The sequence below is a fragment of the Eutrigla gurnardus genome, assembly GCF_963514095.1.
Source record: "Eutrigla gurnardus genome assembly, chromosome: 19".
Lineage (NCBI taxonomy): Eukaryota > Metazoa > Chordata > Actinopteri > Perciformes > Triglidae > Eutrigla > Eutrigla gurnardus.
In genome coordinates, this window is record NC_139930.1 from 15341046 (window position 1) to 15366574 (window position 25529).

At 41.9% G+C, this 25529-nt stretch overlaps 1 protein-coding gene across 1 annotated transcript in view; it reads right to left on the minus strand.

Annotated features, from left to right (window-relative positions):
• Positions 1–20926, minus strand: part of LOC311029543 (matrix metalloproteinase-17-like) — a 54448-nt gene extending 33522 nt beyond the window's left edge. The window contains exon 1 of the mRNA XM_084034737.1: positions 20787–20926. Within this exon, the coding sequence (XP_083890863.1) occupies positions 20787–20894 (108 nt within the window). The 5' untranslated portion in view covers positions 20895–20926. The remainder of the gene's footprint in view (positions 1–20786) is intronic.
• Between the last annotated feature and the right edge of the window lie 4603 nt (positions 20927–25529).

Below are 25529 nucleotides of genomic sequence, written 5' to 3' on the forward strand. Positions count from 1 at the left end.
GTATGTCGTACATAAGACGTTGGTAGAATAGATTTGGAACATGCCATGTGACTTCCTGGTACTGTGGTTTATGTGTGCAGCTGTGTTATTGGAAGTATTTTTATTGATATGTTGAGTGCTCTCACTTTTGCTTTTAGCTCAAAATGAAGCAGTTTATCTAAACTGCTGGCTTGATTACAACTTGTCTGACAGCTCATGTTTTTATCCCCCATCGCCTTAGAGATTTATTTCTGTTTCCGATGTTGTCATAACAGACAAGAATGATGGCAAAATATTTTAAAATGAGAACCAATTAACAAATAAACCAGGAATTTTCTCGAAATCAAAACAAGAGGAACAAAGTGTATGTTTGCTCATATCTGGGTGCATTGTATGGATGTGCTGGCATCCATACAAGAGGAAGGTTTATGTTCTTCTCTGAAAGCAAGGTGTGTTAGTGATGGATCACATCTGCTCCATCTACACAACCGCAATTCCCTATTTTCACGCTCATAAAGTCACCACATTTTTTCTTTTTTTTTTGTGGAGCCAGCAACTAATTTAAACCCTGACACCGTTGCTTATGGGGGTGGAGGGGTGGAAGCTGTAAAACCTGCCAGGTTCTGTAACATGCTGAACACTGCTAAATTATATATGTCACTGTGTTTAGGTGAGGGTGTGTAAAATACTGCACACAAGTCATCTGAGTTCAAACAGAGAAACAACAACAAAAAAATAGAATTTTGTTCAATTCAAACACACACAACCAGCAGCGACAGCTCAAAGATGCAATTGCAAATTAGCATATCAAGTTTAATTCACCAAAAATGATCTGTCTTTTCTTTTCTTTTTTTCTGGGGTGTTTGCCCTTCATAAAATAAGAAATGAATGAGAAAACAACAAATCATCCTCTCCAAGTCTGTGATCAACAAAATGAGCTCAGATGCAGACGTCTGACCCATCTTTTATCACATATTAACATACACAGTGTGGACACACACACACACACACACACACACACTGGATGCAGAAGAATTATGTGTATCAGCGTACTGCATCCCGAATGCGAAGTCTGTTTTAAAGCCTTTGATGCTGCAGCAGTGTTTTGATTGCTGCCTTGTGTTCCGCATCACATAAAAGCGTGGACTAATCTCACACTTACTCTCTTGCACCAGAGTTGTAGAGCAAAACTAAAAGAACATCTTGAATGGCACCGGGTAAAGTTCAACCGCTGCTTCAAGCAACAGAAAATAAAAAAAAACGTTTTTTTATCTCTTTAAGATAATTTATTCAAGAAGTTGAGAGTATGTGAAAGAAATAGAGGGAAGACAAATAAAAGTTCCCTGTCAAAGAAAGAAGAAGAAAAAAATCAAGATTTTAAGGTCATCTGGAGAAAAGTAGCAGAGAGGGAAATATTCTCTTCATATTTGACGTCTTCTTTTACTTTGTATATTAAATCAAGCTTCTCCGTTGGTTGTTTGGACAAATGCAACACAATCACAAATCAGTTGAGACACGAAACCTCATTGTTGATTAAGATCACCGCATAATAAAGTGCAAAGCAAACCAGAATGGCATCTTTGCAATTTGCACTTCAAGTCTGTGCCTAATTAATACGTGATTAAGTAATGGAACAACATATGACACAATGTGCAGCGGCGAGTCGACTCATAACGTCGCTCGTGTGGAATTAAAACGAGATGGATCAAAATCAATGAGCTCCACAATAAATGCGCACACAGTCTTGGCATTACATCCTCTCTTTGTTTACAAAATGGTCGGATGTGATGTTCATTTATTATGAGAGGGGAGAATGAGAGGAAAAACAGTTTTCTCTGTGTCTCTGGTGAAAACGGAGGCTCAGCTGCAGTCTTCAGGGCTGAAGCTGCTATTCAGTGACCTCAGCAGGGGGAAATTCTCGCTGACATGGGGGTCCTGACCTCATGTCTCAACGCGGGCCCAGGAGATCCTCACCACTTATCCTTCACGCTGCTCTAATGACCTGCAGGTACAGCTTTGATTGGTGTGGTGAGGCAATGCCAAATTAAAACAAGGGGTAAAATGTTCCTGTATAATGAAGTGGAGACTTTGGTTATATACGCGTGAGCCTCGGCACTCCCTCGTCGCATTCGTCCCCGAAATGCCTTTCGCAGCGTGAAAGCCAAAACGCCGTAAACCAACATCCTCAATGCCAAACTCGTATCTCACATCCATGAACAAACTTTATTGCCTTTATGTCATCACTGGGAGGAAAGGAGTCAAGTATTAAATGCAACGTAATGAAACGGAGGTTGAATATCCTGCAAACAATTTGATTTGGCTGGCAAAATGTTTACTCAAATGTAGATTATTTAAGACCTCCTGTTTCTAGGAGGTCTTAATTTTTTTATTAAAGGATTTAATAAAAAAATTGGTCTGTCTTTGTAAAATCATTGTGCATGTGCTTTGATCAGGGAACTATTGTGACAGTCATGTCTGAAAACCCCCACACAAGACCTGATGGCATCATTTAAATCCAACACAGCAATACTGCATGTGCAATCCAAATACAGCATAATTTAACCAATTTCCATATTTGATATAGCACCTTTCATAGTCACACAAAATGCTTCACAGTCAAAATGAAAATGAATATAAACCAATGGAATGGAGTTTCCCCGCCAAGTTAAAAGGTCTCAAGCTTATTGGGAGACGATTGCAAAGCTTAGGAGGCCAGCAACGAGAAAGCACAATCTCCCGGAGTCTTCAAACGTGTCCGAGGGCAACACTTAGAGAAGCCCCCGGGGAGCGGAGAGCTTGGCTAGTGGGGTGGTGGTGCAGAAGGTCTGTGATGAACTGTGGAGCCTGGCCAAGTATGGCTCTATAAAAGGAGCATCAACATTTGAATGAATCCTAATATTAACAGGAAGCCAATGCTAAGAGTTGGAAATAAAAGCTTAGCAGCAGCATTTTCAATGGTTTGAAAACGGAGGATTTATGAAGAGAATTTAGTCCAAAAATGATGACATTAAAGCATGGACTTAATTTAATTTCTCGTTACAAAGAAGCTCTGTTTCTTCGATGAAAGACAGCGTCCTAATGTGAGCATCAAAATTTATGGATTGGTTAAAAATCACACCACAGTTTTATTGCCTCTCCTGATGCAAATTTTAAGAAATATGCACCAATACACTAGTGTTATTGTTTGGTTTTTCTCTCTTGTTTTTCTGGCCTACAACTGCATTTCCTTGCGAATCGCTGTGTTGCATAATGACAATAAATAATCCTAGATGAAAAACATAAAACGACTGGGAGAAGTTTCCCTGAGTGAAAGCCATAAATCATCTCTGCGAAATGAAAGTGCCTCCTGCTCTAATTCCAGGCAAAAAAAGTTTGGCGTTAATGGAGAAGTTTGACATTTTGTGAAATATGGTTATTTGTTTTCTTGCCAAGACTTAAATGAGAAGATCAATACCACTCTCAGTAAATGCAGAGCCGCAGCCAGCAGCCGGTTAACTCCGCTTTTAAAGCACAAAGGCAAAGAACAGGAGGGAATGGTGAAGTCTGGCTCTGACCAAAGGGAACAGAACCTGCCTAAAGCTCACTAATTAACACATTGTGTGTTTTTCATTTGAACTGTACAAAGGTGGAAAGGGAAGAGAAGTCATATTTCACAATTACTTGATCAGAACCACTAAGTTCCTGGAGCATTCGCTGGTTTCTGGGCAACTGGTCAGTTCAGTGTTGGTGGGCAACCGCTTCTTCTCAGGCACAATAATTCACTAATTCCTCACAATCATGTTGCTATGAGCAACAGCGTCCTACATGAACACACTTTTGTATACTTGTCAATCAAATCCGATCAAAACAACCCCCACATGTCATATTTATTTTTCCCGAAACCAGAAAATTCATGTTTACTTGGTCACTTATTGATATTTAATGTTACAGAAAAATACTTGAAATGAAAAGTCTCTTTTACAGTCATATTTGTGTAAAATGTCATTAGCGGTCCCTCCAGAGCTCTCTAAAGCGACAGACCCGTGTTTTCTTTCCTCTTTTTGTTATTTGAACGCTGGCAGCAGCTTTTAATCAATCCGAGCAACACTTTTCCTCACTGTCAATAAGCTGACATTTATCGTTCGCCCGTATACTTCGTGGGATTCAGGGCCGCGCTGATGCACTTCACTGTGGTAACAATTAGACAGGCTGCTAAATCAAACTCGTCTGTTGATGCACCACCAACGGCAACGGCAGTCAATTTTCCTCAGTGTGTAACCCCGGCTGATTAAGCTCACGGCATCCTTTCTGTCAAACCTGTCGATCAATGCGCACTCCTGCCTTTTTTGCACACCTCAAGTCACTATATATATATATATAGCAACAATTACTTGGGAAGCGTGACGTTGCCACCGTTTGGGTTCGATGCTCTCAAGACACTTTTGGATGGGATTGCTTTGGCATTGAATTTCCAGGAAATATTCCGTATCATACAAACTCAAATGACCTTTATGCCACATTAAACACTTGGCGAGGGAATCTTAAATCCATTCCCACTAAGAAGGATAATCATCTTGTTCATTTTTTTCTGAAAAGTTAAAATCCTTCACTTCAGTCCCTCCTTACAGTATAATAATATACAGTAAATATGCACATACACTATATACATAGGGCTGGGCCATATGGTCAAAACCATCTATCCCAAAATAGGTAATTTCATATATTAAAGATACGGTGTATATCACAATATAGCATGTTTCTTGTAATTCAAAATAACCACATGGTAGAGCCTATTTTTGTATCCTGTGTGGATTAAATACTTGACAAATAAAAATAATAATAAAAAAGTTTTAACTAGTTTTATCAGGAACTTTAGTGAAAAATGAACAGTTAAAGTGATACTAGGACAGAATTATACTTCCAGCTATAAACTGGCTATGTTTACATGCATGCACACAAATACAGGGAACCAGAATAAGACAACAGTAAGATTTAACTTTCAATTTGTTTAGGCAACGTATAAACAAAACCACCATCTTCAAAAGACTTCCCCTCAGATTTTTGAAGACACGTTCTAGGCTTTATTCCTCCAAAATAATAGACAGAGAAAAACATTAAATGTGAAGATGTTGTTCAATAATGAATGTGCGGATTGGATGTAAACACGACTAGTATGTAGCTGACCACGTATATTTGTATGTAAACACACGCACTCTGAGACACACACAGATTACAGAAACGCACAGTCAGAACTTTTATTTACGTCCACATGGAAACAATAATTCACAGAGGGGCTTTAACACATGCTGTACACACATTCCACTTCTCACTTTCTCACAAATACACGTGTAATTGAGGCGTTGAGTGGGTATTACAGGGTTTGAGTTGCTCTCGGTCTATGCTGCAGTATATGAGGGATAGTTTATCTCTGTAATCCTGAGCTCTGGTCCCTGTGATCCTTTAATACAGCAAAGTCTGGAGTAGAAAAGAATCAACAAATTAAAAAAAAAAAGAGTGAAAGAAAACTAGCGCATAAATCCCTACTAGCACATTCAGAGTTTACATACCGTACACTATATTATGATGTGATTTATTAAAGTAAAGATCTTGTTGCGGGTAGGTCCTGTCTGATATAGAAAATGACCCAGACTTTCCCTAATTAAATATTTTAAATGACTCGTTTTTCAATAGCAATTTATCGCAGCAAACAGTGAGCGAGCTGCCTTTCTGCAACAAAGTTGAGTGCAAGCCAAGAATGAAACAGATTTGAGGGAGAAGGCTGAGCTCCGTGTGTGTGTGTGTGAGAGACATTGATTATTGTGGGCGCAGATTTGAAGCTGAAGTGCAGATACATCAGCGTATAGCGCTTGAAACGTGAGGCTTGAGACGGAGAGGCAGCGTGTGGGTGTGCGAGTTTGAGGAAGATTGGTGGTTTTATACATTTTTTTGCTTCGAGGTGTTTTTTTTTTAATGGACCTGCATTTCTATAGCACTTTTCTAGTCTTTCTAACCACTCCAGGCGCTTTACACTACATTCAACCATTCACACACATTCACACACTGATGGGAGAGGAGCCGCCCGCCCGTTAGGATCTGATTTAATCGAACTCATTCACAGCCTTACGGGGCCTGCCGACTTGAGGAGCCGGGAATCAAACATCTCTTTATCGTAGGCCTAAAAAGTGATCTTAAATATGTCTGCATTCACGTTTTAAACAAAGGGGACTTAAATCACATTTAGTCATCTCTTTTTGCAGTAAGAAATCATGTCAGCGTGTTTTTTTTTTTAAAGGTGTTGTTATAAGTTTTGGTCATTAAAAGGAAGATTATAAAGATCACTGGGGAAACATCCAAAATCCGGCTGGAACGGTCTGTGTCTGTGTTTGATTGATTAGCTCTGGAACAGAACACTGGCAGGGGAACAAGAGAAAGAGGAAAAGTACTGCTAACTTACTGCGATAGCCAGTCTGTGTGTCATTAGCAACCCCACGTGATCATTACAGGTAGGTTTACATGCTGTTTAATGTAGATGAGCTGCTTATTAAACTATAAGTTCTCCACCTACATAGACAACGACCCATTAGTATGACGAGGAATTGGTGCAAAAATAGGAGGCGCCATCATAAAATATAAATGTATTTTTTTTTCACACAGGATGTGATTTGTATTGCAGATATGCATGCATGCTACTGCAGATGAAAAAAAAAAGGCAATGCAAGTTAATCTCAGTTGGACTTTAAACAAGCTGAGACTCAGCAGAGCAAGCGAGCCATCTGGCCCCGCTCCTCATCAGATGGCTGTGATGCACATGGTTTTCTTGTTTACCAACAGAGAAGAAGAAATGTAGCCATTTTTCTCTTGTTCTGGCGTTTTTGCAGAGATCTTCATGAGGAGATCCTTGGAATGCCAGCGTGGACGCAAGTCGTTTTTGAAAAAACCAGCTCAACTGATTCATGTCGAGGCAGTAAAACGCTGAACCTCACCAACTTCACTCACCAACTTCATTGAGGCGTTTTTCACACTCTGTAAATATCCACTCAACTCTCAACTGTTGAGTGGAAGAATGAGTTTCCCCTTTCAGTGTGTGTGACTCACAGGTCAAAGGTCGCCGTTGTTTAACTTTGACCTACAAATAGAAACAACTGCATCTTGTGTTTGAGACATTGCTACAACAGAGAACTGTCCCATCGCCCAGGTTGTACATTATCACACCGCCAGACTACAAACTGCAGTATCAGTGTTGCTCATCATTCCATTACTGGCTATGTCACATCTGTGACATCACATCCTTTTCTGGTCTCTAATGTAATTCTCACAGCTGCTACACACACACACACACACACACACACACACAGAGTTCTGTGACTATGGTATCACCACGGAAACATCTCTCAAAAGCAGAATCAGTTTGGCCACCGTCTCCCACAATACCTCCCTGTTTAGCCCTGATGAACAGCTGCTGAGCCCCTTCAACTTCAGTTCACGGACAGGAAATGAGTCACTGGGAGACGTTTAACCTTGTGACCTCGGGGTCATGAAGTAATGCAGTGCATTATAGAGTTCCTCACTACCTCGAAGATTAGCTCCGACATCCTGGTTCGCGAAGAGTCGAAGAAAAGTTTGAAAGGGTGAATTAATTTGAAAGGCAGAGTGCCGTGGTATTAAAAGTTTTCAGATATCATCATGTGAATCCATTAATTAATGCCAATTAAGGATGAAGCTTTCCCCGGCCTCTTGGGTGCTCTCTGCTGATAACAGAACGTTGAAGGCTTTTGTTTTTGCTTGTGGAAGAAAGAAAGGAAGTGAGGCGTTCAGAGCAGCTCCATTTCAAGTACTATAAAATATGGACTTGCAGCTACAGTGGTGAGCTTAACCATTGCAATCTTGACCATTATGTTGTACAGACATCCAGGCTCGGACTGGCAATGTTGAAATTCAACGTGGGAAAAAATGAATTGTGGAAAAGAAAAAAAATGACCTGTTGGCTGCTGCAATGTTGGAAAAGCCCATCTGATTAGGGAAATAATGAAATAACAGAAAGGCTTCTTATTTTTTTAAGATAACACATTTATTTCTTAATGATAGTAATGATAATAATAGTGGGGAACAGGGGCAAAGAAAAGGAGACCACTGCCGAGGACCTCACAGCAGGTGATACATAAATATTAACGGAGCGGAGAGCTAGGAGCCTTCCATGAATTCATCTGCATTCAACATATTTTTTATTTGTGGTTGTTGTTGACAACAACATACACAACGAAAACAATTTTCCAGATTAACATTTTCCCTGTCCGACCCCGCACATGTCTCACCTGTGTGAACGGTTGACAGCATTATGATTAAAAAGGAGTGAACGGAGTCGACACATCAAATTGTCCTGACTCAAATATGAGATTTATTTCTGGAATCTACATATGAAAAAATGGGGGTTGTATTATACAAATGTAAATGTAAATGTATTATAGGTTTGCCCATAAAGTTAGAAAAATACTTGCAAATGTCTTGTATTATATCTATAGTCTTATCTTATGTCTATAGCACCAAACAAATGATGTGCATGAATTAATTTCATCTGGGTAATTGGGACACATAATGTAATCCTTGCACCTTACTGGTGCATTCAAATAGGAATAAACATGTTCCCTCTCTCTCTCTGGATGCAGTTAGTATCTATCCCTGCACTGCAGAGTGAACCTGGGTGTTGCCTTGTGGGTTGTTTGTAGACCTTAATGTTGCCAGGCTCACAAGTTGACTTCCACCTGTGAAGAGATAGTCAGCCCCCAACGTGTTACCACAACATGTTTCGCTGCCTCCGAGGAAATACACGAGTGAAAACCTGTCAAAGTCACATCCTGATATCTTGACTGCAGAAACGGACTAAACCATCAGTCAAGCAGACAAGAACTCCGGAAGTCAAGAAATATCACCATGATGAACTGGCATGCGTGTGTTTTTGCTTTTATGCTTGGCAGTGTTATATATAAACAGTGAGTTTTATGTATTATAAATTCAAAATGTATCGATGTGAATGACCTATAAGCAGATATACCCATATCATGCATACGTAAATGTCAACAGGCCATATTCTGTTCTTCATCAGAACATCCTCGGGCGTTACGATGCTATCATTATTCAAAGCACTTGTAGCAGCTTCACATTTTCATATCAGCGGCTTATTCAGAGAGAGACGGTTAACTTAAAGTATTACACCGGGATCATATGTGATCTACGGAATAAAACCTCGCTGAAGTGGGTTTGACTGAGGAACCAATCCAATGGCACATCCCGAAAAAAACACGAGTGGTTTCATCTCATTTGTGTAAACCGATAAGATCAAAGATGGAGAATATAGGGGGGGTGGAAGGAGAGGGAAACTGGGGGTGACACGTGCTTGAATGGCACGTTTAATCCAACAGAAAATTTGCCAGGCGATAAAAGAGCGAGAATGAATCCACGCTTTGAAATGATTCCTCCTTCACCTTTCCTCTCCAGGCTTTTAACATCATCTCTCTTTATACATGTGGACTTTATACATTCCCGTCCACAGTTTGTACTCTATTTTTTTGTTTTTTAAATCCTCTAAGTGGAGTAAAAACATCCCCCCACCTCCTCTAGTTCCTGATTTATGTTTTTTTTATTAATTGTCATATCAGCCAAATATTACGAATACATCTAAAATTGTCAAACCTTCCTGGGGATCCACTATTTGAATTAAGGTACCAGTTTGGATTAGTCATTTGTAATTGTATGAATAATTCATGAGTGTGAGAAAATGCCAAAGCTGTGGATTATTTGACTGAGAGAGAACAGAACCTGTACAACCCACAGTAGTAAAGCAGTAAGCAACAGAAGTCAGGACATATATATAAATCGGCTTTCAGGGGACCTCAAGTTGAACTGCACTCATGTCAACAGGCAACAACACAGCAATTTAATTTCAGTCGGTCGTGAGTAGCAGACCATTGAGCGTTTTTGTGACAGGTGTTGTTTTGGTGACCGTGACCAAAAGCTCACCTTGAGAAAAGGTTGGATCAGCGTGCACCAACTTCACTCCATTATCGTTTCTGCCCATCTGGGCCGGGTCAAGGGGGGCAGACATCCCTCTCCCCCAGCCAGCTCTTCCTGGGGGGACCCTGAGACGTCCCTCAGCCCAGACTAGATATATATAACATCAAGCGTAGTATAGGTCCTCTTACCAGTTGGATGTGCCCAGAAAACATCTAAAGCAGGGGCGTCAAACAAATGGCCCGAGGGTCAGAACTGTGATCCATTTCTGTTACACTAGTAACAAGTACGGATCAGAGATTCATGGATGTTCTATATAAATAGGGTTTAAAGTCTCATTCTGCATAAATACATTTCTGCATATAGTTACGTTATCCTTGTTTTTTTTTTCATATTCAACCAACGTTTATCATGTTAAGCATTTTTGAGGATTGTAAAATGATTCACACCATGTTTACCAAGTGAATATTTAACACACCAGATGGTGTTTGGCATGTTCTCGCCCGTTACAGTAAAAGTGGATCCAGTCTGCTTCATCCACTCGCGTTGGTTATTAAGTGGATCGTTTTGGCAGGCGGCAGCCGCCTTACATTTGTGCTTCCGTTATTGATTTTGTACGCGGCCTACACCTTCAATTACATTATGTTACATGTGAGAGTGAATCTATCAATTTGACATTTGACAGTTTGTATGATGGTTGAAAAGCTGTGAATTACTTTTGTCTGTTAGAAATAGTAAAAAAACTGTAATTGATTGTATGACGTATGCTTTTCTCCATAGATTTCTCCTTATTTTCTATTATCAGAAGCATATTTTTGATCCGTCCTTTTCACAAGATACTGAATATCAGTAATAAAATGTATGTTGCAGCAGGAAACGACGTTTCGATGCATGGCAGCGTAAACATCCGTCTGACTCGGATTAAACCACTTAATGTAAGAATCAGGGTTTTATTCAGTGAAAATACAAATGAGACAATGAGCCTTATGTGAGTGAAAGCAGTTCATCCAGCTTCCCTTTTTATACCTCAAATTATCCGGCCCAGTTGATATTTTTAGCCCCATTTATGCATATATTATATAATATTTCCTGTGGATGCTCAATGGACTTGGCACATGGCGTTGCCTCTGCTTCGCAGATTTGTGACAAAGAGCCTCTGTCAGAAAGAATGCAGCATATATATATTTTATATAAATACATATATCAATACCTCAGCATTAAATCTCAACGTTACATATATGCCTGCACATCTTTAGCTCTTCCCATCATAAACACGGTTATGTCATTTTATAAATCTTTAAACGTTTCCGATTGGAAATGAACTGCTGTTTTCAGGGACACAAGAAGGCGTGGGAATTTGTTTAGTTTGCTTTCGTCCCATTGATGTTTTTCCAAACGCGCAGACTTTATTTTCAATGAGGAGATTTACAATTTATTTTCAGATTGCATGCCACGAAGAGAAGACAGACAGCAGACAAAAAGTCATCAGTTTTCAACCAATCTATGTTGCAAGCAGATGGCACCCTGTGCCACCCCGCTGAAACGATCAATCACTTCACTTCAGGGAGTATTTCTCTCTCCCGCGGGTGCAATGAGCATATAATGGGACACGAATCTGACTTGCTCAAAGGATGTAGTGCATTCTGATGGAGGTGCTTATTCTGACACCCCGCTTTCCATGTCGTTAGAGGTGCGAATGTGATTTTCCTCGACGCGCGGGAGGAAAATCTGGCCCTAATTTGCATGTTTGTGTGCGAGTGAGAGCGTGACAACGAGGATTGTACAGGATTGTACAGGGAGCCGAGACTCAACTAGTGTCTGTTACTGGAGGCAGTGAGGAGGAAGGTGGAGAGACAGGAAAGAATACAAAGAAACAAAAATGACAGAGAGAGCCAGGGAAGAGAGAGAAATAAACAGAGTGGGAGACAAAAGTAGAAAAGAAATGTAAAAAGCCTGAAATGGCCAGAATGGATATAAAGAGATAGAGAAAGAAGCCAGAGAAAAAAAAACAGGTTATTAGGAGAAATCAGCAGGACACTGCGCAACATATTTAGATGCACTGCAACGAGCACACGAATCCCCATTCATCAGTTTCTTGTTGTGTTTGACGGTGTGTGTGTGTGTGTGTGTGTGTGTGTGTGTGTGTGTGTGTGTGTGTGTGTGTGTGTGTTCCTGCCTGTAGATAAAACCCTCCGAATCACCTGCACGCGGTGCACATTAATCTTCGACTAAATCAGCGTACTTGTTAGATTGATCGCCACATAGTAAAAAGGCACAACCACATATCGTTGGCAATGATGTCAAACAATGAATTCTTTCCCTGACAATGTGACAGAAGGTCTTTTTAGAGACTGCAGTAACTTCTTCTGCTGAAACGGTTCATCGCCGCCTCGTGTTGCCCAAGTCAAATTTGCTCCATCTGTGCCAGCAGCAGCAGCAGCAGCAGCTCACCTCCGCTGAGAGGCCGGTGAGATAGCATCCGAGTGCACTGTCAAGTCCTATCAGCTGTGCATTTTTCAGCAAAAGGTTTGAGAGTGCACGAAAAGGCAGACGCACACTTTCAACCCTGCAAATAAAAAAAAAATCCGGTATCTACGATCCGACCATTTACATATCGGGGGCATAAATCAGCTCAACAGTAAGTACGGACTGAATGAAGGAGGGATGATGGAATGAAAGAGAAAGGGGAATTTAAGAAAATGTCAGCGGGAGATTAAAGATAAACAGTGATGGAGTCAATTAGGTCATCCCCTCTGTAACCGGAGCTTAATTTAACAGGCGTACGTTCCAGTGTCTCCAGTGAGGAGGGGGTTCAAAACGTCTTTGAAGTTCTCCTCTCCGAGGGCAGTCATGTGGCGTGGCACCCGGCCAAAGACCACAGACACAAGGATTTAATAAAAGTCACCCAGTGTCCCCTGATAGCGAGGATAATGGTGAAGACTGTAAAGCAAATGCACATAAAAAAAAAAACCTCCTGACGCCTGACAGATTGTGATGCCGGAGTCAATCTTCAAATTTGTTCTTTTACCGTAACCTGCCTCGGCGTACGTCAAAGCTAAAATCCACCAACAAACGTCTCCATCATAATGGTCTCAGAGTGATTTATTACCGCTCCAGTCCCATTTTTAGACACTTTATTGCGCTGGAACACTATAAGAGGAGTTGTTGTAATGTGCAGGTGTAACACTCTGAATGCAGCATGCACTCTTTCACTGCACGATCTTTGAGAAATCTCAAACCACATCACAGCTAAAAGGTCAGCTGCCATTACATAATTAATGTTCTGTCAAAACCTCAGTTAATCAGTAACACAGGTAGATGTGTTTAATCTCCGTGGCCTTTTACGGATACGGAAAAAAACGTCAATCAAATCCACTCCAGGGAAACAAGGGGAAAGTATACATCATGAATGGAAATGCTGTTCTACTAATGTGCATATTAACTTGAACAATACTGAGACATGAAAAGCTATGGCATCCATTTTTCTGCTTTCAAAGTTCAAAGCTTTAGGAGGAAATACGTCCACGGAAATGTATTTATAGACTGTCCTTATATGCAGTTCATAAAGCCCATACAATAGCTGCCATGTGTTACTATAGCGATCCTTAAAAAGAAAACTCCAGCGTTCGCGGAGGAATGCCGGCAACTGGCATGTCTAACACTAACTATGTACATGCAAGAACACACACACACACACATATGTGTACGTGTGTGTGTTCACATGTTTGACTCTATTTTTAAACTCAAACCTAAATGAGCGCGGCTCCATTCAGCAGGATTAACCTTTGTCGCGACGGCAGCTCACGCAGTCGTACACACAGCGGCTCACACAATCACGAGTATCACTCGAAACGCAGCAGACGGTTAGTGGCTCATTATATTCTCTTGATAGGAATTGGAGTATCAACACTGGACTAAAAGGAAAGTGGGCTAAATTGCCAGTGACAGTTGGATGGAGACTGATCTCCGCCACCCACTCGAGGTCTTCCCTCCCCCCCCCTCCTCCCACCCGTCTGACTCTCTTCTCCTCACTTGGACCTTCGGAGAAATGAGATCGTGAACACTTAGCGGTCTTGAAGTTGACTCCACGGATGATCAAGCAATTGCGATGCAAGTTATGACCAGTATTACGCCTATCTTCATTTGACTGTTAGATTCAACACAATCATTAATATCCGCTGCTCTAGTGTTTCACCACACACACACACACACACACACACACACACACACACAGAGTGGAGCAGACAGACAGGCGGGGTGAAGATAACGCCGTGTACCGTTGCAAACAGGGTCAGCAGCGAACGCCACGCTAACATGCTGACAGATGAGGTTTGTTTGTGCTTGTAGCTCTGCCCGACGGCAGAATTCTCACAGTTTCTGATACACTTTTCCCCTCATTGTGCTCAATGAAGTTGGCTGGAAGTGATGTAACGTAGCCCCAGTGTGCTTCATGTGGAGTGAGAACTGTGCCAAACTCTCTCTTTTTTTTAAAAAAAAGAGCATTTTAAAACGCAACATCGCTTCTCAGCAACCAGCTGCGCATGACATATTTCCTTTTTTAAATTATGCAGATGTAAACCTGGATATGGAAAAAGTGACTGATGCGATTGATACATATTTAAAGAAACTTTACAGTGTTCAATTTAAGGGCAGATTTTGCTAGGTGGTAGAATGAGTTTTGCAATTCCCTAATACCTCCTGTCAATTACAGACTGTTTACATAATGAGCTGTCATTTCAAGAAAACTGAATGTTTACGTAATAAGGAATTCTACATATTTTAGAGAAATGAGCTGTAGTCACATTATTATAGAGACTATCCTCATTAGGCTAAGAGGTGTTCAGTCACACAAAGTGGAGGGGAAGGTAAAAGCAATTCAAGATACTGGAATCCGTATTTAAACAAACAATACACAGTCCTACGGATGAAACTATGAGATCACCACTGTGGCAGGGACACACAACCACGCATACACATTTTATACTGACACACAAGAAGAAAGTGACACACACACACACACGGAGAGACGAAACCACATTTATTATAATTCTGCCAATTTCTGCAAGCAATTTCAGAGGCGCTTTGTTGTTGCTTTTTCGGGTTTTCTTGATGGTACTATTAAAGCAGTCTATTGGCAGTTCAGTTGGCAGGGCTATAGATTATTTTAGGCTTCAGCATTCAAGCCAGCGCACTACCAGAAACCACTGTAATTACAAGATCTGGTCGGCCCTTTGAATAGCAATAGGCAACCAGAACTTTGATCTGGTCGAACACAAGGAGGGGAGGCGGGGCTCCCCGGGTTAGAAATAGAAGCGTCCACATGGAGTTGATTTGAGGTTTTCTATAAGGGGAGCCCCGGAGTGGGTCTGCTCAAGTAATGAAGTCAGTTCAAGGCATTGGAAAAGACCATCGCGTGCAGCTCTGTTCGCGGCACACAGCGCTCACTTGCCCACAATATTAAATCCATCACTTCGGTAAAAATCAGACAGAAACGGGGGTGGATCTACTCCGCGTCTACGATATTTCCTTCTGAGATGAAAAGGAAATAAACTGATGAGATGAGCAACTTTGAATCCTTGAATCACAGCAGATGTTCCCACAAATGAGTTCAATCAGTGTACCATTGAACAAGAGAAGCACAGACTAAAGATAAGTCATTTCTTTCCTTAAATATCAAGTGAAATGCACATGAAAAAGCACCAGGGACCGTCTGAAGGAAGTTAGCCTGTTTCACAAAAACTTAAACTTAAGAGGCATACAATGCAAAAGCGATGTGTAGGCTCATGCAAAAGCAATCAATCATCACGCATGACTAGAAGTGTGTGGCAGGGTCTGTACCCGCAGAGACTCTGCCCTCTATCTGCATCTTCTTCTTTTGCTGGTTTCTGGGCATCAGCCTTTGTGTGTGTAGCCTCTGCGTGCATCCATGAGGAAGCTACAAAATTGTCTGACAAAGTGCCAAAAAACGCAAATATAGAGAGGCGAAACGCCAAGTGGACAGAGCATGTTCAAACAGTGGATGCTGCATGTTTGAGCAACCTTGGTCAGAGGATGCACAATTCTGGTGTTGTGAACTGGGGGACCCAGGGGCCAAATGGAAATGTATAATGTAGACTACCTACAATGCCTGCATTGTGGCCTATGCCTTTAAGCCAAAGGCTTGTTTTAAGGTTAAAAGGTCATCGGATCCTCAGGCCCACGTTTCCCCAAGCAAACTATCCTGAGGCTGAGAAATAACTTCAAGTACCGAGCCTCAGCATATCAGTCCTGCTACAGGTCTGCAATGTGTTGAGCTTTTGTATTGTTAAACAGAATTTCCCCTGTAAAATGTCAGCGTAACGATTGAATCTCCCATAACAGTACCAGACTGGAATTTACCATTTAGGTCAAAGAAAAGGCCAGAAACACACACACACACACACGCAGTGTTAAAAATCTATGAGCTGCTATAAAATGTAACAAGCAGACTTTCCTGTCTACATTATCAACTTTAAGTCCTGAATTCAATCTGGCGTCGTCATTGACTAAAAAGATCAAGGCGGGGAAAAAAAGCGTTGCAGCTGCCACGCATCAGTCTCACACCGCCGTGCTGCAGTGGCAGCCAATGAAGTGTCAGGGCCCTTAAGATCTTTGTCGAAATGGCCTCTAAGGATATTATGAACTCTGACAATCTCCTCAGAAAACGTGCAACTCCTCGGAGGGCTGTTACACTTACACTCACATGACAGACTGGATGGGAGCGGATCGAGGGGACCGGTCGGTTCCGTCTTCCTCTTCCTGAGAAGCTGCGACTGTCCCGGGTGCTCCGTCATTCATCACACAATGATATGTTCTCCGTCCTCACCCACTTGACATCCACGGAAAAAAAAGGTGTCCTTGCCCAGGATATAAGCCCCATGATACAGCGCTGCAGACAGAAAGGTCGCACTGCTTGATGGTCGCAGGACAGCGGGGCTAAGAGAATCCTAATGATCCGGCATGACATTGCAAGGAGGAGGAAGAGGAGTCAACTAGCATTTGGTGCTCTTCTAATTATCTGCAATCGTGTCACAACTGTTGACGACAATTACTTAGAAATATCTTGCATGTATAATGTCCAAACTCCCTTAACTCTTAGTATCTTCTTTCTTTCTGATTCATTCAAGTTTCCCTTCCCTACCATGTCTGGCTAATTGCTTATTTCAGCACAGCAATCCCTCCATCACACTTTCCCTTGACTGTCACCGCATCCAGTTTTTATTCTCTTTGAGGCCCCTTCACCCCGGGTCCTCTGGGTGTAATCAGGAGAACCCACGATGCGCTGGGAGGAAGAAAGTCCCCTATCTGGATTGGGAGAGGGGAAATTGAAGGAAGGAGACTGAAAGACTGAGGGGACAAATATGATACTGGTGAATTGTGCACTCACGAGAGGCAAAGAGGGAGAGCTAATGAGGGGGTGGGGGATTTGTGAGAGGCTAGCTGCATGACAACTTCGCTATTACGAGGCCTAGCAGGAAGTGAGAGTAAGTAGTAGACTAGTAGTGGAAGTTAATGGAGGAGGGCGGCGTCTGCTTTCCTATTTTTCCTCTTCTATTCACTGCGGACCAGATGGCGTTCTCATTGAAGAAATGATAAAGCAAAAATGAGAATTAGAAGCAGACTGGCAGGCAGTGGTTCATCAGGCATTCGCTGTGCATTTGTTTTATTTCTTACAAAGCATTAAAAAAAATGACAAAAAATAAATTGCTCCTCACTAAAAAGAGTGTAAACGCTCCACAGGCAGACATTCTTAAAGGTCAGTTTCTACAAGATTAAATAGTATTTTTTATTTTACTTATCAGAGCTGATCCGGCCACCTTACTCTATCGTATGACAGCTGCTAAAGCAAGCACAGCTCTGCTTCCTGATAGTCCCTTGAGGAGCCCGGTCCTTTTGTACTTGCATAAAAACAGCCATCAGGACTAAAATGACATGATGAGCACAGAAATATAGTGGAGATTACATTTAAGCTGTTATGTAGCAGTTTTCCTAAAATGCTGAAATTGCAAATTGGTGCTCTGCAGTAATATATTGGGCTAGATAACAGCGAAAAAACTAGAGGCTGGATGCCTCAGAGCTGTGCTGAAGTTTGTGGTTCGGCTAATTACAGTCGCAGTGTACAGTAGGTACGAGGGGAGACGGATGCATTTAGCTTAGTCGAGCCGAGCGATGCGGTTCCGTGGCTTTGAGGTGAAATGGGGCTTAGGGAGCAGCAGAGCTAGAGATCAGGACACGGTTCTGTGGGTAGACTTGTTGTTTTTGAGTCCCAAATGTATAACACTTATGGACACAACTGGGCCGAGAAGGGAGAACCCCCCCAACAGCCAATTCTCCTTTTATCAACAGCTGCGCCGATACGAGAAGTCTTATTTAAAAGTCAATTGGGCAGTCACAGGGGAGGGGAGTGTGTCTGTGGACGCTGATCTGTCAATCTGTCTGTCCAACTCCCTTGGTCATCCTTAACCTTTCACAACAAACCAACAACCTGAATCTTGTTAGCAAGACCAGTTATCACATTTAAGTGTGCGATCCCATTCGATCAGAGGATGAAAACACACTCACACGTTATTGGCTGAGTCGGAAACATCTACAGTTGCTTGGTGGAACTATTAGTCCACCAACAGAAAATAAATCCCAAACTATTTGCATGAGCGATTCATCATTAGAATTATTTATTTATCAAGTAAGAGCTTCTCCAGTGTAAGGATTTTCTGTTTTAAAACACATATAAATAGAATATTTTCTAAACTGTTGGATGAAATAAAACCCTCAGACATTTCGAGATGTCACCTATTGGGGAAACCGTAATAGTTGTTTGTTTTCTGCCTTTTTCTGAAGTTTAATAGACATTAAGGTGAAGAAACAATCAGGAAAATCGTTGGATTAATCAATGAAGCCGAGAAGCCACCCTACTTCTATTGAATTCCACTCTACCTGACTGTAACGATGTTGAGTCATGATTGGTGAGTTGTTGCTTGAACATGAGGTGACTAACCCGGGTGGTGGCCAGATCCAGAATTTATCAATGGGGGAGAAAGTGTGTGCTTCCAGACCATTCTCTGAGTTTATTTTTTACATTTTATGTATATTTCTAAAACAAAAATGTCTTGAAAACGAGGTAAATTTGGTTGAAAAATTAAAGTTATTACAATCTGCCATTTTTCAAACCTTAAAATAAATCCTTGACATCCAAAAACCTGCAGTCAGCAATATGTTGGATGTCAAGACCAAATTGACTGTTTTCCAATAATGTGTGAAAGGTTCCTTGGTGCTGCCAGTCTCATTGAGAATATGGATTCAGCACTCTGCAGCTTTAAGCCTCGTTTAATTGTTTTGATTTGTGGGTTCATTAAAAAAAAAAGAAAAAGGAACTGAGGCCAGCTGCTCCCAGCACAGGAGCTACTACGAACCAGTGGAACAGCATTAAATGACGCGGGGCAGAGGCGAACACATGGCTGATGAGCAGAGGCGAATAACCCAAGAGCACATGTAGGTTGTTTTCTCAGCAGCTGGCAAAGCAAACTGTGAACTTTGCACTTACACTTGGATGTGCAGGGAGAAAAAACAACAACTCCAGCGGTGCCCACATTTCTGCTGGACAGATAAGAAGCCAAGTGTTTGCTCACACACTCAAACATATAGCTTGATAAGGGATAACACGCTGTCAAGGCAGACGCCATCCACATCCAACCAGCCAGCGTGTTTAATCTCCGGTGTGAGAGCGAGATTAAAGCAACTTCTTTGAAGAACGTGATATTCTCCAGCTGTGGATCTGCGTCTTGATAGAACCATGGCAACCCTTCATTTGAACAAGAAGGCGTTTTTAAAGCGAGCGATGCTGCAACATTTCCTGATGGAATTCATAGACGACTCAGCGCTCCTCCTCTGCATTCAAGTCCTTAACAACAGAGTTGAGGAACAATATGTGTCTCTAGCAAGGTTGTCTCCTGGCAGCACACAGAGAATTAGTGGAGGTGGTCCAGCAACAGACATACCTCTTTAATAACAGGGTTAATCCCTGAGCCTCGAGATGAGGAGACACCGAAGAGACAGAAGTTGGATGAAGGCATGTTGATATTAGAGCTTTTTAAACAAACAATTCATTAGGATGTGTCCAGAGTTACTAATTAGCAGATACTGGTTTCATCTGAAGGTGCTCTGCTCATTAAACTCCAAAGCTGAAACACATCAGTGGGTGAAAAACAGCATATCGGAGCTGTAATTTGCTCAGATGCTGATCCCCCATGTGTTTATCACAAAGCATCCAGTCATACAACACATTTGGTGCATATTCATGAAAGAGACATTCGCTCCATATTTTCCACAATTATCATTGCACTGCTGAATTAATCTGCTCTCTTTTTACAACACCCCCCCTTTTTTTTGGAATTTGGCATCAGCAGTCATTCAGTCAAGCATGAATGACTGAGACAGCAAACGTCTTATGGCCCGTGTCAATCTGCTGGAAGTGAGCCCCATTTGTCATTAATCAGGACTATGTCAGCATGGGGGGGGGACATTTACATTTATGTATTGCATGCCATTACGGGGATCCGCTTTGGAGAAATAGGCTCCTATTTCATGCTCCCATTCAACTGCATGCATTCAGATCAAGTGTGAAAAGGAGGATCCCCCCCCCCCCCCCAAAAAAAAACACCACTATAGTATATATGCAGCGACCAGTGATGGTGTCAAATGCACACAAAAAAAGTTCACACACACACACACACCCCCGTGTGGAAAAGTAGGTCGCCTAATAAGTAGCAAAAGTTCCTCCGCCGGTGCAGGAAGGGAGAGAAACTTACCACCCCGGTGTCCAGCTGCTCCGCGGCGTGAGACGGAGCCGCTCCGCTCAGAGGTAAAAGCCACAACATCGGCACCAGCAGCAGCATCTCCGGGGGAATATTCCTCATCCACTCCGAGAAGAAGAAGAAGAAGAAGAAGAAGAAGCCGAGAAAACCACGCTGCCCTTATGACAGGCTGCTCCCGCAGGGCTCAGACACCGACCCCGACAGCCGCATCCACGGAGCGAAACGCACGCCGACGCTCCAGGAAAAAAAAGAAAAAAGAAACGTGTCCGTCTACCTCACTGTTGAGCGCAAACACGTAAAACACATAAAAAAAACGACTGCAAGTTGCCGACAAAAAAAACGCACTTGCCGCTGTACCACCTCTACGTGAGCATCGTCAAGAGGGGGGAGACGGGTGTTCTCTCGTCCTACATCAAGTCCGTCAGAGGTGATATCCCTGCAGCAAGAGGCGCGAGCTCTCCCTTCAGTCCTCGCGTGCGCACGGTCTCGAGCTCTGGGGAAATGAAAGCAGCCGCCGCCGCGTGCGGTTTTTGTCCCGAGCAGCGGCGGAGACGACAAGTTTGACGCACACGCAGTGAGAGTGAATGAGTGTTTGGCCCGGAGGAGAGGAGGGAGGGAGGGGAGGGGAGGAGGGGGGAGTTCAGTGCCGTTTTAGCCCACTTGAACGTCAACCGGATTCATGACGCGCATCGTCTTCACACCAAAGCGATTCCTCTGTGGAGTGAATCCAGTTTTGAAGTATGCATGTTATCTTATATTTGGAATAAAACTAATTTAGGATATATTTCAAAGACAAAATTAAACTTCTTTATTATAAATCGTGTGATCTTCATCGCTTCTCAAGTTTTGGAGGGTCTGGTCCCGGTGGGGTCAAAAGTTGTGAGTCAACCACACATAGCCAGATTACAGCCTTTGGGTGCCCTAAGGCAACAACAACAACAACAACAACTAACTGAGATGTGTGCCCCCGGAATATGCTCATGTGAGCAAAATATAAATAATGAAGGTTTTCAGACTATATTGTAAACATAGCTGCCAGTTATTCCACCACTAATATGTATTGTGTGGATTGCCCTGAGATAGTTAGCATCAATCCTCAGTATGGATTGTAATAACACCGTCATCAAGTCAAAATCTTGATTTGTCAATTGCCTTGATTGACCTTTACTCATAGCACAGTTTTCTGGTAGTTTTAGCCAGCAGAACCATCTGATAGTAAACATGTCACACCAGCATGTTAGCATTTAGGTTTTAACCCTGGAACGGTTTACTGCTTTAAGGGTTTTTTCTGATTCTGGAGGACCTCATAGTCACTGTAAATGTAAGAAGTAAGAAGAAGGCAATGGCTAGGGAAGAAGAACGTACTTGAACGCAGCATCCAGTCAACGGATGATTTTTTTTTGGTTGCTCGTTTGTCTTCATCATCAGAGAGAAATCTCAAACTAGATCATTACAAAATCATTTAATCATTTTCTCAGCTAACCGATGCCATATTTATCATCTTTGACATCTTTTAAAATATGCAGCCTGAACCAAATCTTTTGTTGTTTTTCAGAAAGCCGGGCCAAATATCGCTACTTCCCTTTACTACTAACACTCTCATAATAATAATAACACAGACTTTCAATTGAGATGTTGTGACGAGCGTTCAAAGAGTTAAATTTCACCCAATTAAATATACATATCAGCAGAAGCTCGCTCACTGAAGTATAGCAACTACATATGTTTCTGAAAGAAAAGATGTTATTTTGTACCCCTCATTACTTCTAGTTTCAGCATTTTTCAGAAAAACATCAGAGGAAAACAATTTGCTGAACTGCAGTGATAATTATTACATGAAACAGAGATATCAGCCCACTGCTTTCTTCTACCTGCCAGAAAAGACTAATGCACTTCTTTATTTCTTCTGTTGTTGCATAATATTAAAATTCACTGGGTGAGGAAAATACTCCGAGGTGAGCTACGTGCCCCTGAAGCGTTTTGACTGATGCTTGAAGTGAATGACTGATTGTTTTAAATTCACCACACTCTTGTTCTTAGTAAGAACTGACACGTGCATCCAATGTCTTATTCAGGGCCAATGCAGCATTCATTCATCATTGGTCCACGAGGGATGGACAGGGCAAGTATGTTTTCTACTCAGTAGCATTAAATTCTGCCGACTCCGATGCCCTGAAGGTGTAAAACTTCTGCCCAAGTTAGACTTATTGTACAGCCACGATATTATAATAATTGCAGCACCTGAATATTGTGTCTCCTGTCTACTGGCAAAAAAAAAAATTATATTAACAGAAGGTTCAAATGAAATCAATTTACTCATCTCAGTCTCCTGTGCATGTTGTGCTTCACCGTCTAATTCTCAGAGAAAATCAGCTCATTTTCTTTTCCTCGGATTGTATAATATATATTATTATAGAAAAAGCCATTGCCCGGTGTGGACTGATTTGACTTTGTTGCCCCATTAGAGCACACAATTTTAATATTTACTGCAGCATTTTTGTGCCAAGTTGGCTGCAGGCCTCTTGGCGCCGCTGAGGTTAAAACTCAAAAGATAAATTGTCACCGCTGCATGGTCATGTAGGGATGTGAATGTTTTTGTGTGCCTTTAGCGGGATGTTTGTTTGACCACGGAGACGAACCCAGCTGACATTGGACGGGTCGTCGGCCTATCAAAGAGCTGACACGCAGACACCGATTCACACTTTTCATTCCTAAAGGCAATTAAGAGACATTAATCTAACGTCATGTCTGTGACTGTGAGAGGAAACCCATGCTGACACGGGGAGAACATGCAAACTCCACACAGAAGGAGTGGAATGGTTTCAGTTTTCTTGGTTAGAAAGAACTAAACAACTTCTTGGTTAGGCTTAAAAGGATATTGTTAGTCGCTTGCATAACAAGCGTAAGGTAATATAAATCAACTTTGTCTGCTGGAGGAAAGCCCTGCGATCGACCTTGACTTAACAAAGGTCTCGCCTGACTAGCAACTCATTTGGCTCACATGACTAATGGTACTATCAGCTCATGAACAGTGGTCCCCTGGGTGAAAGTCCTGTGTTTGGACTCTTTAAGCATCTTTTCTTATAAAACAATAGAATCAGGTCTTTGTCTTCTCTGTGCTGCAGCTGGAGCTACTCTTATAAATAAAACTCTGACACGATAAAAAAAAACAGAATAAAACTAAAGTCTGATTATTGCAGGCGAGCCCTCGGCTGTTTGAAGTGATTTGGATTCTTCGTGGTTCAGAAAAAACAAACGAGTTCATTGGAGGCACCGGGTCAATGGCAGAAGAAGAAACCGGCGGCAGGGATTCAAGCTTCTTTAACAGTCTGGTGGGAACTGGTGGAAAATGTACACTGCTTTGGAATCGGGATGATTGAACACCTTGTCCTAGTAAAGTTAAATAGGCACATCGATAAAGCTCCTTAATGCATGTATGTATGTGTGCTGCATTATGATAGTGGGTGCAAGATTAATGTGTAGAGTTACTAAAAGCACATTCCCACCATCTACATGCATACATATAAATACACTCTCATAGCCTTTATCTCATAGCTTAACATGCAGTTTGCAATAACAGTCCATATCACAGTAACATAAGTAAGAATCAAGATCCTATATACTGTAACTATAATCCACCGAATCACGTTGTTTGACTAATCATTTGGCAGAACGACTTGAAAATTGGCTTCTGTCTACATCCCCTTCCGTATGCTCTCCATTTTATGAGAACGGATAAAAGTCCACAGAGGGATTGTTGCTTTTCTTCCTGAGCAGGTTCTGCTGCTTCATTCATGTCCAGTCTTGTGTAGAAGTAACTAGTGAAAGATACTGTCCTTTTTCTGACTCCTAAAAACAATCTCTTTGTAGTGTTTAACATAGAGTTTTAGTTGCCCTTGGGATGCACCGCCGTGCATAAACAGCATGCACATTTCCGTAAACCCTGTAGAACCTGATGAGCTGTATATCTTGTTTCCACTAATGTTATTTAGTTTGGGGGGCTTGTCAATATCACCCCGGACAGTAAAACCAATGATGGTAATGGATGAGTTGTAATTAATCGATGTTACACAGTGTGTGTGTGTCCTTCCACTCCCACATCTCTTCTTCCTCCCTCCTCTCAAAGTCTGTCTCGCCCCAATCTTTCAGTCACAGACCCACAGACTTTGTTGTGCGGTTCTGGTAAGTCCAGTACCTTGGGACTTTCCCCTCGCCATGAAATCTATACCGTTAGCACACAAGGTTTTTCCAGGCCTTTATGTCCACTCTGTGAGTGAGGTTTGCTTGAAGACATAATGCATAATTCATGATTATTTCTTTTAAATTGGGGGCGGCAGGAGAAGCCAAGAATTTTCACGAAAAAAAACCCAACAAATAAGCACAAGGCTTGCTGCTTCGCTCTAGGGACATCGATGGTGGTCAGTCTGTCAGTCCGTCAGTCCGCCGCTTTGGTCCAGACTGAAATATTTCAATAACAATTAGATGGTTTGCCATGAATGTTTTTTTTTTTTGCACAGGCATTCATGTGCCTCGGGGAATGAAGCAGACAAACACTGGCGATCCTTCAACTTTTTTCTTCTTGGGTTTCACTTGTGGTTCTTCTGTTGACAATATTTTGATTTCCTCCAGAAAACATTGGTTTTGGTTAATTAACCTCACAACACCTTATAAAGCATGCCATTATTTCTTGTTAAAAAGTTTGTATTCCATGTGAATCCGCTCTGAAACGACTTCCTT